The 14,710-nt window shown below is 42.2% G+C and overlaps 1 protein-coding gene across 1 annotated transcript; it reads right to left on the reverse strand.

Moving 5' to 3' along the window:
- Window positions 1-2,383: 2,383 nt before the first annotated feature.
- On the reverse strand, window positions 2,384-14,058 carry tmem51a (transmembrane protein 51a). The gene is made up of 3 exons (XM_062998743.1): window positions 13,983-14,058; window positions 4,061-4,539; window positions 2,384-2,762 (listed from the first exon to the last, which is right to left on the reverse strand). The coding sequence occupies exons 2-3, from the start codon at window positions 4,402-4,404 to the stop codon at window positions 2,384-2,386; spliced, it is 723 nt and encodes a 240-aa protein (XP_062854813.1). The 5' UTR covers window positions 4,405-4,539; window positions 13,983-14,058.
- Window positions 14,059-14,710: the final 652 nt, after the last annotated feature.

Here is a 14,710-nt window from a genome sequence, read left to right on the forward strand (position 1 = left end):
TACCCAGAGAATGCCACGAAAACATTCCCCAGATGATAACACTGCCACCACCAGCTTGTGTTCTTCCAACAATGGTTGCGAGTGTTTGTTCTCTGATGTTTCTCGCCTGACACGCCTATCCGTTCGATGAAGCAGACCCATCGGAGAAGGCAACCCTTTGCCAATCATCGGAGGTTCAGTTCTGTTACGTGAAGATTGAAGCCTTTTTTGCCGACTTCATCAGCAGAGGTGTAGTGACCATTCGTCTGCTGAGCTGAACTGTTGTGGTACACACACGTCTGGTAGCCCCTTGGTCCATTTTGGCGGTGAGATGCATGTCGGTCCGCCTTCAAGTACGTTCGTCGCCGACGTTCACCTCTCACATCATTGGCAAGTGGTGCTCCGCAATTTCCACGGCGCTTATTCTCGATGGTGCCATCTGTCCAGTCACGATACACTTTCACCACAGCAGCACACAAACAGTTCACAAACTGCGCAGTTTCAGAAATACTGGCAACCTTGGCCCGTAAGCCAATAATCATTCCGTTTTGCAACTCTGATAAACCGCCCCTTTTATCCATGACAGCAACGAGGGATGTGTGCATACCGCCTATCAAACACCTTATATACCGACTAATCCAGCTTACATAACGTGACTTCCTTCATGAGCTACACGCTTCCGCTGTTGAAAGTAGGAAGTGGTCATAATAATGTGACTCGACTGTGTCTATATTCATACTTCTCTAAGAGAATTTGCATGGGTGGCATTTCCTTTCATTTCCTTTCAGTACATTTCTCATAATCAGGGATGTGATGGGTCCATAGCATGTACTGGCTTCAGGGTTGATCCTATTGCCATATTTTGGGAGGTGAAAGGAAACCACAGTACCTTACAGTAACACCAACACTGATTCCTGAGGCATGGTGCCACCCAGTCGATCAGCTGAGAAAAGTATTTATCTGATAACAGCTAGTATGGTAAACAGGAAATACAGGGGTTGGACAAAATAACTGAAACACCTGTCATTTTAGTGTGGGAGGTTTCATGGCTAAATTGGACCAGTCTGGTGGCCAATCTTCATTAATTGCACATTGCACCAGTAAGAGCAGAGTGTGAAGGTTCAATTAGCAGGGTAAGAGCACAGTTTTGCTCAAAATATTGCAATGCACACAACATTATGGGTGACATACCAGAGTTCAAAAGAGGACAAATTGTTGGTGCACGTCTTGCTGGCGCATCTGTGACCAAGACAGCAAGTCTTTGCGATGTATCAAGAGCCACGGTATCCAGGGTAATGTCAGCATACCACCAAGAAGGACAAACCACATCCAACAGGATTAACTGTGGACGCAAGAGGAAGCTGTCTGAAAGGGATGTTCGGTTGCTAACCCGGATTGTATCCAAAAAACATAAAACCACGGCTGCCCAAATCACGGCAGAATTAAATGTGCACCTCAACTCTCCTGTTTCCACCAGAACTGTCCGTCGGGAGCTCCACAGGGTCGATATACACGGCCGGGCTGCTATAGCCAAACCTTTGGTCACTCGTGCCAATGCCAAACGTCGGTTTCAATGGTGCAAGGAGCGCAAATCTTGGGCTGTGGACAATGTGAAACATGTATTGTTCTCTGATGAGTCCACCTTTACTGTTTTCCCCACATCCGGGAGAGTTACGGTGTGGAGAAGCCCCAAAGAAGCGTACCACCCAGACTGTTGCATGCCCAGAGTGAAGCATGGGGGTGGATCAGTGATGGTTTGGGCTGCCATATCATGGCATTCCCTTGGCCCAATACTTGTGCTAGATGGGCGCGTCACTGCCAAGGACTACCGAACCATTCTGGAGGACCATGTGCATCCAATGGCGGTGCCGTGTATCAGGATGACAATGCACCAATACACACAGCAAGACTGGTGAAAGATTGGTTTGATGAACATGAAAGTGAAGTTGAACATCTCCCATAGCCTGCACAGTCACCAGATCTAAATATTATTGAGCCACTTTGGGGTGTTTTGGAGAAGCGAGTCAGGAAACGTTTTCCTCCACCAGCATCACGTAGTGACCTGGCCACTATCCTGCAAGAAGAATGGCTTAAAATCCCTCTGACCACTGTGCAGGACTTGTATATGTCATTTCCAAGACGAATTGACGCTGTATTGGCCGCAAAAGGAGGCCCTACACCATACTAATAAATTATTGTGGTCTAAAATCAGGTGTTTCAGTTATTTTGTCCAACCCCTGTACATCCCAGTTTGTGTTTCATTCTCAGCTATGTGAGACAACACTTCTTCTTATCCAATCCTGACCAGTCGGGTCCGTCACTATATACCAGACAACCAGCTCCTGCTATGAATGCACGTGAGAGAAGTGCACAGATCATCCCTGCAGAAACAGTGTACACACAGTCACTGTGCTGGTAGTGAAAGTTGAGGAGGATTTTCCTCATATTGAGGTGGAGGAGTGAGAGGTTCGATGCTGGAGACAACAATCTGAGGTTCGCTGCTTGTGCTCTTCGTCCTCAGTGGTAATGAAATCATATTGAGGCGTGTCCGGCCGTTCTTTTGAGGGAGCTGAGCAGGGAGTGTTCGTGTCTGGCCTGTGAGCTGTGTTCGTGTTGGATCGGAACCCTCCGATTCGTCCTGCGTCCTCGCCACCAGTTCTTCATAGGCTGGCAGACGGGTGGTGCTGTTCTGGCGTGGAGAAAACTGTCTGATAGGGTACTGATCACTTCCAACCACCTCCTCGTAGGTAGGTACTGTGTATTGTTCAGCATTGTCCAGTTGCCTACAGTCCAACAGAAACATAAGCTCATGTCAGTGCACAATAATTTAAATGTGACTTTTTATTTGAATAAACAAATAGCCAAACAAATCCTAATACTTAATTATTTCATTTAATATTAAATATTTTATTTGTTAATAAGAAGGGGTGGTTTAGGTTGCCAAACCTTGGCAAGGCAAAGTGGACAAGCCTTGGCAATGGCTCTTTGATCAACCTACACACTGGGCATGTCACTTCAAACTACAGTTATCATTTAGGTGGTGGATCATTCTCAACACTGCAGTGACACTGACAGGGTGGTGGTGTGTTAGTGTGTTGTGCTGGTATGAGTGGATAAGATACAGCAGCGCTGCTGGAGTTTTTAAATACCGTGTCCACTTACTGTCCACTCTATTAGACACTCCTACCTAGTTGGTCCACCTTGTAGATGTAAAGTCAGAGACGATCGCTCATCTATTGCTGCTGTTTGAGTTGTTCATCTTCTAGACCTTCATCAGTGGTCACAGGACGTTGCCCACGGGACGCTGTTTTTGGTTGGTGGACTATTCTCAGTCCAGCAGTGACAGTGAGGTCACTCCATCAGCATTGCTGTGTCTTATCCACTCAGACCAGCACAACACACGCTAACACACCACCACCATGTCAGTGTCACTGCAGTGCTGAGAATGACCCACCACCCAAATAATACCTACTCTGTAGTGGTCCTGTGGGGATCCTGACCATTGAAGAACTACATGAAAGGGGGCTAACAAAGCATACAGAGAAACAGATGAACTACAGTCAGTAATTGTGCGTAGAACTACAAAGTACTTCTATATGGTAAGTGTAGAAACAAGGAGGTGGTTTTAATGTTATGGCTGATTGGTGAATGTGTTTACGTATTGAGTGCATTGTGTCGCTTTGGGGATTCAATAATCAATGGAAAAGTGTGCTTCTCTACACACATGATCATCTTTGTAGTCTGTGCTGTGTCTCAAAAGAACAAGCCAGTAAAGTTACATTGCTAAACACGAACATTACATTTTAAATTTCACAGCAAATTGCATAATACACGGGAAATGACTCATTTCGCAGTTCATGGTGCAATTTTCATGGCCGTAAATTAGATAGGGCCTTATTAATAAGCAGAGGTGGTTTAGGTTGCCCAAACCTTGGCAAGACAAGATGAACAGGGCTTGGCAAGAGCACTTTAATCAACCTAAGACTAAGTAGCTACATACACCGGTTTGTAAAGCCCCCCCCAATACGAGTATAAAACCCTGTTTGTATGCATTTGTGTATATGTGATTGTGTGTCCACACCTCTCCCCTTCTTGTCCTTGCTCTGGGTGTGTGTTATCATTGCTGTTCTCATGTCTCTGTGTTCTGTATTTGTTCTGTGCTCCCAGAAAGAGCGAGAGCAGCAGCATGGCCACTCCTGTGCCCAGCAGGACAAATCCCACCGAGGAAGTGTTTCGAACTGCTTGTCCATCTACAGATTCGGGTGTGTTCACGGCTGTACCGGCAGGCAGCATGCTCCACAGAATCATCACGACACCCAGTACCAGCAGCCCCACGCCCAGCGCCGCTGTGGCATAGTGAGACGCCAGACTGGAGCTGCTGTTGTTGTTGCTGGAGTCCGGGGAAGTCTGGCTGCTGTATGACATCTCGCTTCAGCATGTGCTTTTACTCCGTCGCTTGGTCTTAGCTCCTCACGAACATGTTGACACATTGAGTGTTAGGGTGGGGTCCTGCTGTTTGGCTCATCCTCGTGGTGGCATGTGTTGATGCGAATTCATGAACTGGAAACAAGAGGCAGAATAAACAACAGTGTCAGCAAATCAAATTTTTTTTTGTGACTAACACATGCCCCCTCTGACACGTACATCTTTTCACCTGCACGAGCCAAGTTCATATGGGCTCAGTCTTGCACACTAAGAGTCACGCACTGATCCCATAATCCCTTGCCGCTGATGCAGGCGCCATCAATCATCCAGCAAAGGTCATAATTGCATCAGTTATGAGGAATCCCCTCTGGCATCCAACCCTGATGAACAAGCCAATCATTGTTCACACAGGCGCCCACACAAACTAGCACACAAGAACAGGACAGAAAGAACCTAGACCACTCCACCTGGGAATCAAACCCAGGACCTTCTTGCTCTAAGGCGACAGTGCTACCCACTGAGCCACTGTGCCATCCCTGCTGGTAGCAGAGATTCAAACTCACGAGTTCGAGATGTCAACTAGTGTGCTAGTGTTTTACCACTGCGCCTGAACGCCAGCTAATCTAAATTTTAAATGTTCGATTTAGTCTTTGATAAAGAGGACTGTACTAATTCTATTCCTAATTTTTGTCAAATTTTCATGAACAGCAGAAGCACACAGCTTTATAACAATAATAATAATAATAATAATAATAATAAACATACAGAACTATACAGAACGATCCAACAGAACAACACTAAAACTATACAGACAGCCCTCCTAATTATAGACTTCAGGCACTGGACTTCAGGCACTGGAGTCTGACAGCCCCCCCCCCACACAATTCACAATTTTTGTTTATTCCCCTTGACCTCACAGATGCTCTTACCTCATGAACACAAATTCCTACAGACATTCCTTCATATTGCTGCGGAAAGCCTTTCCAGAATAGATTAGGCTGTGACGTGCAAAGTAGGAGCCAATACTATACTTATGCCCATGGTTGTGGAATGGAATTTTCCCCAAAAAAACTCATGGTTGTGTCCACAAACTTTTGGCCATATAGTGCAGATTAGGTTTAGATGGACAGACAGACAGATAAAATAGACAGATGGATAAGATAGATCAGGTAGATAAACAAACAGATAGACAGACAAATGGACAGAGACACAGACAGACTAATTGGATAGATAGACAAACAGACAAACTAATAGAGAGACAGACAGAATGATAGACAAACAGACAGAGAGATAGACAAACAGATGGATAGACAAAGATGGATAGACAAACAAACGAGCAGATAGATAGATGGACAGACAAATGGACAGACAGATAGACAAACAGATAGACAGATAGACAAACAAACAGACAAATGGATAGACAGACACAACAGATAGATGGATAGACAAATGGACAGCCAAACAAATTAGATAGACAAACAGACAGACTGATAGACCAACAGACAGACAGATGGATAGACAAACAGACAGACAGATAGATAGACAAACAGATAGACAGACAGATGGATAGACAAATGGACAGACAGATAAACAGACAAACTGATAGACAGACAGACAGATGGATAGACAAATGGACAGACAGATAAACAGACGGACAGATAAATAGATAGACAAACAGACACACAGACAGACAAATGAACAGACAAACAGACAGATTAGATGGACGAATTGACAGACACACAGACAGACAGACACTTAGGATTCTTAGTTGCTAGCATGACTCTCGATGCCTGCTGGTGGTTGTTCTTGGCACTGGAAGACCTGCTTCAGACGATAGTGCAGAGATAAAGCCACACCTTCTACTGTACAAATGTCAGCCTTACAAAACATGTTCACACAAGAGCATTTGGTATTACATAACAGCCCAGGAATTATGGGATCAAACCTGTAACATTTTTTTAACCTTGGTTTTATGTTAAATTCTATGGAAAGCCATTCAAGTCCATGTAAGGGTTTGGATCAGGGATGGTTGCATTTTTTCTCACACTTTACTGATTTTATCAGTCCGTTAAAAGTTAAAATTTGTTTCATTTGTAACATGGGGCATTTAAAACAATAACCAGGGCAACAAAATGTAGGTAGTTTAATAAAGTGGTACGCTCTATCTACCCATTAGTGCTATTGCTTTGCTCAATACTGCATTTACAGCTGAAGAATGTACCAAATAGAAACAGTTTACATACCTACTGCATGTCCGTCATTACAGGATGTTAATGTTCATGTGCAATATTTACAAATCAACATCCTGTTGTGTAAAGCAGACCGACTGACTTGTGTCTAGCCAAGTGGTTAAGGTACTGGACTAGTAACCAAAAGGCTGCTGGTTCAAGCCCCACCACCGCCAGGTTGCCACTGTTGGGCCCTTGAGCAAGGCCTTTAACCCTCAATTGCTTAGACTGTATACTGTCACAGTACTGTAAGTCACTGTGGATAAAAGCGTCTGCTAAATGCCAAAAATGTAAATGTGTTAAACAGTATTGGTGCCATTTACTAATGATCAGTTAGAGTAAATAAAAACAGTTCCAAAAAAAGACAAACTGCAGTATTATATTGCAATGTAATGGGATTCGTAATGGGAACGTACGGATGTGAAACCTGGACGATAAAGAAACAAGACAGAAGAAGAATCAACGCCTTCGAAATGTGGTGCTGGAGAAGGATGTTATCAATACCATGGACGGTCAGAAGAACGAACAAATCAATTTTGGAACAAATCAAGCTAGACATGTCACTCGAATCAAGGATCACTAAGCTACGACTTGCCTATTTTGGACACATCGTACGAAGAGAGCGATCACTGGAGAAGGACGTCATGGTCGGAAGAATAGAAGGAACAAGGCGAATTCGGAAGACCAGCAACTCGATGGCTCGACACAATCACAATAACGGCAGAGAAGACCCTGGCGGACCTATCTAGACTTGCACGGAATCGATATTCCTACAGATCGTTCATCCATCATCAAGTCGCCATGGATCGAGATCCAGCCGAAGGCCAATAAAAAAAAATGGGATTAAAGCTTTTGACAAGGATTAATGAACACACACTACTAGTACAAGTACTTGTTGCTGACGATATTTCTATCAAAGCTTTCTCTGCAGGATAAATATCTGTCCATATTAGCCGCTATAGAAAATAAAATAACCATTCTAATTAATGAGCCTCACAACTGTCTACTTTACTGTCTTTAATGGTTTCATTAATTCTACTGACTTATTAATAAGATTAATCTCTCAGGGCTAATGCAACTTATGCCAAGTTCACACTACACGACTTTCCAAGTTGTCAGGTCGCTATACAGTTCACACTATACAACTGGATCTCTTGTAATCGGGAGCCTTTCATGTCGGTGTGGCTTTCACACTACATGACTGATCAGCGATAGGGGGTTTCACACTACACCATCTAACACCAACTGGAATCGCAGGCGAGAGCTCGGCCAATCGCCGAGCGAAAATCAGGGTAAAAATCGTGTAGTGTGAACTAGGCATTAGATGATTCATTTGGTTCGGTAAATAAAGCTTTTTTACCCAAACCGCCACAGCGGGATTTTCCGAAGTTTCTGAACTCCCGGGTTCGAGGCTCGGTGTTGCCACCGGTCAGCAGGGCAGCAGGGGACTGGACTATATGTGGGTGAGTGGGTCTTCATACGCTGTGTAAGGACCCTGATTGGCAGAAGAGACGCCCGTGCAGGAAGCACGGATGAGAAGAGGAGGGCTGTACACGTGTAAAGAAGGCGTGATCTCCTTGGATGCAAAATCTGGAGTCTGTCAGCACTGGAAAACAAATTGAATCGGGAGGAAAAATGGGGAGAAAATGGCATAAAAATAATTTTTAAAAAAATCACAAATGCTATTAACTCATGGGCACAAATTCCAACAGACATACTTCATATTGCATATTGTCCATAAAAACTTCAATCAAACACTGTAGTTAATCTAGACATTAAATATTTAATTTGATATATGATTATATAAATGAGAAGCAAAGCGATATGACAATATATCAGCCAATCATGTCTGTGGCAGACAATCATGCCAATCGTGTCTCAAACTCATGAGCCTGAGATCTCAGCACTGGTGGGCTAGCGCTTTTCACTGCTGCGCCACCCTGTCAGGAGATAGAAGAATCCCTATACATAAATAAATTATACCCTGTTTTGAACCCAAAGGGAATCTCAGTAAAACCCAGAATCCACTAACCAATCAAAACAATTCTTCTGTTACCAATAACAGTCATGCACTGATTTTACTAAATACTAGCTAGCCAACACTGAACAGTTATAAGAGGACCAGGCACATTCGGCTGTTTTTAACAGGACTGCATGTTGTATATTTTGTTCACAAGACTGAAAAGCCTAATACAAGTAGACCAATTACATCACTGTGCCTGAGAAACTCACCTCAAAAGAATGAACATGCTTCAATTTAATTTCATACAATGGTGTCTGTTTACGGTCACACCAGCCTTTTTCTCCACAATGTCTTGTGGTAGCAAAAACAACTACCTGAGAACGGATTTTTACTATACCATACAGTAATTAGCCACAAGTCTGTAGACACACCTCCTAATTACTGAGTTTTGGGGTTTTAAAAGAAGATAGAAGATATACTTTATTTGTCATATATACATATACAGGTGTACAGTACAATGAAATTCTTTCTTTGCATATCCCAGCTTGTTTGGAAGCTGAGGTCAGAGCGCAGGGTCAGCCATCTGTGGAGCAGATAGGGTTAGGGGCCTTGCTCAAGGACCCAACAGTGGCTGCATAGCAGAGCCTGGATTTGAACCGCCAATCGTCCGGTTGATAGCCCAAAGCTCTACCCGCTACACCCTCAACAAAAATACAATAAATTGGAAAAAAATACATGCTTTCAACTTTTTGGCAACACTTTGAGGGGAATTTCCTTTCCTAGTTTCAGTATGATTGTGACCCTACACCCGTAAAGTATACCGTCTAAACAGGTACAGTTAAAAATCAGGACATCACTGCAGAATAAGATAATGTTATGTGATTTTATACTAGTCTGGGTTTAAATGCATGTTATTTACATTTTCAGCATTTAGCAGACGTTTATCCAAAGCGACTTACAGTACAGTATATTGTCTAAGCAGTTGAGGGTTAGGGGCCTTGCTCAAGGGCCCAATAGTGGCAACCTGTCAGTGGTGGGGTTTGAACAAGTGACCTTTCGATTACTAGTCCAGTACCTCAACCGCTAGGCTACAACTGCCCTTTATGCTTTTTTATTTTTATTTTCTATTTTTCCCACTCCCCCAATACAGACTGCATTTTTCACCTGCACGAGTCAAGTTCATACACTGATGGGCACTGTGTACGGAGGGCCACACCCCCATCAGCATTATTCCTCAGCCCTGTGGAATACTGTCCTGTAATAATGACAAAACAAACTGCTCTTTAGTCTGGGAAAACTAACTAACAAATAGACTAAACATGACCGTGTTCAGAAAAGCATCTGTTTATTTTACTAAAATGAATGACCCAAGGCAATCCCAAACTGTATCATAAATATATGCACATGGGAATAAAGTGATATGTTCATTTACCCCTGAAGTTTGATGGTACTTTGGAAGAATTTTCTTTTTACAGTGGGATTTACTAAGAGCATTGCAGGGTTCGGTTTAAGTCTTGTTGCCAGTGTTGCTGTTTTTTTAGCAAGGGCTGGAGGAATGCAGGGAAAGAATCTAAGGACAGCAAGTCCCTGACCCATGTGTTTAAAGCACTGTTTTTTACTTTAACTTTAAATTCCACTTTAAGAGGAAATCCACTGCTCAAGACGTAGTGACTGCACCATAATTTACAGTTAAACTTATAGTTATGATCCTTAACATTCAAAACAATACAAAGAAAGACTGATAACATCGTAAAATTTGTAGTAAATAATAATGGCAATAAAGTTGGACACGATTCACATAAATACACACTCACACGAACATACACACACACTCATACACAAACAAAAAACTTACACACACACACACACATAAACTCATACACACTTGCACATACACACATACATTAACACAGCCACACATGCACACGACCACACACACCCACTCACACACACACACACACACACACACACACAATCAACACAGTTTTGTTCCCTGGACTCTGACAACTCCAATACACCACTACCTAGTGACTTTATTACTTGCATCTTTGCACAATATTGCATTCTTTGCACCTTACTCTTTAATATCTGCTGCTAAACCCTAACTGTTTATCAGTATATACTTTTTTACTCTTGTCTTTGGTCCCGTCCCCCTCAGTTTGTTTATAAATGTCTATTGTATTTATTGTAAGTCTTTGTATTTATTGTACTGTTTTTTTATCTGCACTATGTATATTGTATTGTCTTGCACCCTGGTCCTAGAGGAACGTTGTTTCTTTTTAATATGTACTTTTATATAGCTAAAATGACAATAAAGCCTCTCTTGAACTCTCTTGAGATCTTTATTCCTCTTTTTAGTTGGTACTTGTGAAATTGACGCCTTGTGGGGGCGCCAAACTCCACTCAACTATGTTGGCAGTGACCTAACGGTGGATGCAGAGCATTAATCAAGCATGCACAAAGTACAGTATATACACACCATATGGCGAAAAGTATTTGTACACCTGACCAGGGGCTTTAAAATAGAGTGGCCTATGTGTGATCTATCAGCTATAACAATAGCCAGTCTTTTGAGAAAGCTTCTCACAAGATTTTGAAGTATGTCTGTGGGTATTCGAGCCCATTCGGTCAAAACAGCATTTGTATCACTGGGCAGTGATGTAAGTCAAGAAAGCTATCTGTTAACTGGCAAATCATCGACATACCAAGTACACAGTGCAGTGTGCAGCATATTGTTGTACAGTAGGTGGTATACAGTATACACTGGTGCAGTGATCAATAAACAATATATACTAATACAGTGTGCAGTATACTGCATGTAGTGCTGCAGTATGCAGTGGGACAGTTGGTGGTATACAGTATACACTGGTGCAGTAACCAGGTAAAGATATACTAATTCAGTGTGCAGATTACTGCATATAATGCTGTAGTGTGCAGTATACTTTGGTACAGTAAATTGTATATATGTACACAGTGTACAGGACACAATATACACTTGTACTGTGTGTAGTAAACAGTATATAAGTATGCAGGACAGTATACATTGGCACAGTGTGCAGTACTCAGTATACACTGGTAGAGTGTGCAGTAAACAGTATATACGTATGTAATGTACAGGACAGTATACACTGGTAGAATGTGCAGTAAACAGTATATACATATGTAGTGTACAGGACAGTATACACTGGCACACTGTTTACGTGTGCAGTGTACGGGGCAGTATACACCAGTACAGTGTGCAGTAAACAGTACACACATATGCTGTGTATGGGGCAGTATACACAGGTACAGTGTGCAGTAAACAGTACACACGTATGCAGTGTACAGGACAGTATAAACCGGTACAGTGTGCAGTAAACAGTATATACAAATGCAGTGTACAGGACAGTATACATTGGTACAGTGCGCAGTAAACAGTATATACGAATACAGTGTGCATGACACAGTATACAATGGTACTGTGTGCAGTAAACAATATATACGAATACAGTGTGCAGTAAACAGTATGAATGTAGTGTACAGGACACAGTATACACTGGTTCAGTGTGCAGTAAACAGTACACACGTATGCAGTGTACAGGACAGTATACACTGGTACAGTGTGCAGTAAACAGTACACACGTATGCAGTGTACAGGAAAGTATACACCGGTACTGTGTGCAGTACTCAGTATATACGAATGCAGTGTGCAATAAACAGTATGAATGCAGTGTACAGGACACAGTATACACTGATACTGTGTGCAGTAAACAGTACACACATATGCAGTGTACAGAACAGTATACACCGGTACAGTGTGCAGTAAACAGTATATAAGTATGCAGTGTTCAGGACAGTATACATTGGTACAGTGTGCAGTACTCAGTAAGAACAGCATTAATGCAGTGTGCAGGACACATTATACACTGGTACAGTGTGCAGTACTCAGTATATATGAATGCAGTGTGCATTAAACAGTCTGAATGCAGTGTACAGGACACAGTATACACTAGTACAGTGTGCAGTAAACAGTACACACGTATGCAGTGTACAGGACAGGATACACTGGTACAGTGTGCAGTAAACAGTACACGCGTATGCAGTGTACAGGACACAGTATACACTAGTACAGTGTACAGTAAACAGTATGAATGCAGTGTACAGGTCACAGTATACACTGGTACAGTGTGCAGTAAACAGTACATGCGTATGCAGTGTACAGGACACAGTATACACTGGTACAGTGTGCAGTAAACAGTATATATGAATGCAGTGTGCAGTAAACAGTATGAATGCAGTGTACAGGACACAGTATACACTGGTACAGTGTGCAGTAAACAGTACACGCGTATGCAGTGTACAGGACACAGTATACACCGGTACAGTGTGCAGTAAACAGTATATATGAATGCAGTGTGCAGTAAACAGTATGAATGCAGTGTACAGGACACAGTATACACTGGTACAGTGTGCAGTAAACAGTACACGCGTATGCAGTGTACAGAACAGTATACACTGGTACAGTGTGCAGTAAACAGTATATATGAATGCAGTGTGCAGTAAACAGTATGAATGCAGTGTACAGGACACAGTATACACTAGTACAGTGTGCAGTTAACAGTATATATGAAAACAGTGTGCAGTAAACTGTATGAATGCAGTGTACAGGACACAGTATACACTGATGCTGTGTGCAGTAAACAGTACACACGTATGCAGTGTACAGGACACAGTATACATTGATACAATGTGCAGTAAACAGTATATACGAATGCAGAGTACAGAACAGTATACACTGGTACAGTGTGCAGTAAACAGTATACACTGGCACAGTGTGCAGTAAACAGTATACGTATGCAGTGAACAGGACAGTATACACCGGTACAATGCGCAGTAAACAGTGTATATGAATGCAGTGTACAGGACAGTATACACCGGTACAGTGTGCAGTAAACAGTATACATGAATGCAGTGTGTTATATACAGTGATTAAGGATGCACGATGGTATAAAACGCATTTGAGACACAGCCTAGAAACCAGCAGTGGGTGGAGCTTCGGGTCGAGTGAACCGAATCAATAAAGTTACATGCTGAAACCTCTGTGGGAAAAACGTGGTGAAAGTATGTGGTTTTACTTGTATTTACAACCTACCGCTTTACCTAAAAACAAATAAACACAATAAGAAAGTTACTATATCGAAGACTCAATGAATTGTAAGACACCAGAAGTTTGAAACCTTGAATGAGTCCCTTTGAGTGTCTCCCTTTACACTATTAACGTTTACTAGTGGACAAAAGTAGCACCTCTCGGTTAATCATATTAACCTCGAATCAAACTAATAAAATTAAACAGAAATCCCACATTTACAAACTCTAGAGTAACTTTAACTCAACGCCTTTGTACTCACCATGAGAACTCTGGTTTAAAATCGAGATCTTTCCAGAATGAGCGAATCCGCTTGGGTGGATCAGAGGTATTAAAGCAATACTTCACTCTCAGGTTCTACTTTAATGGCAGCTCAGTTCTAGATTAATATAAATGCATAAAAACAGTTCATCTAACGTTAACGAGAACCCGCTGTTAACGTGACCGTTTTGTTCCGCTGTCTGCTGTATCTTCCTGTCCCACCTAACGCTGTTACAGCGCCCAAATGAAAGAAACACGCCTACACTAACGTTACACAGTTCCTCAACAAGTTCTGCTGGTGAATAATCCAGATACAGTTAGTACATGAACTTTTGAAGAACGTTCACTGATTTCTGCAAATGTTCTTCGTCTCTGACTGAATCACTGGAACACACTGTTTTATCCAGAAAAATAAACAAAATGTGTACATAACTAGCATAGTTTTCTTTGCCCATATAAATAGGGCTAATCTGCACCAAGTATAAAGCCTGCAGGCAGGTCAGTCATGCACACACACTCTGTGTCTATAAAGCCACACTGTTGTAGTGTGTGATCCACCCCATACCGTGACAAATGTTGGCTTTTTCACTATTCGGGACTTTAAACTGAATTAACAAACTCAAACTAAAACACACATTTGTACCTCCATATCCAAGCCTACATATTCCTCCATGATATTTTAATTCTTGTATTCATACCTATATGTATATTTCGGTTATAATCTATATA

This window comes from Trichomycterus rosablanca, chromosome 7 (assembly GCF_030014385.1).
Source record: "Trichomycterus rosablanca isolate fTriRos1 chromosome 7, fTriRos1.hap1, whole genome shotgun sequence".
In the NCBI taxonomy this organism is placed as follows: Eukaryota; Metazoa; Chordata; class Actinopteri; order Siluriformes; family Trichomycteridae; genus Trichomycterus; species Trichomycterus rosablanca.

What these genes read in the sequence shown, in the direction of transcription:
- tmem51a (XM_062998743.1), bottom strand. Translation starts at nt 4,404, where the DNA reads ATGTCATACAGCAGCCAGACTTCCCCGGACTCCAGCAACAACAACAGC. An exon ending in CAAGGACAAGAAGGGGAGAG is followed by an intron (nt 2,763 to 4,060) that starts GTGTGGACACAC and finishes GTTGGACTGTAG; the next exon opens with GCAACTGGACAATGCTGAAC.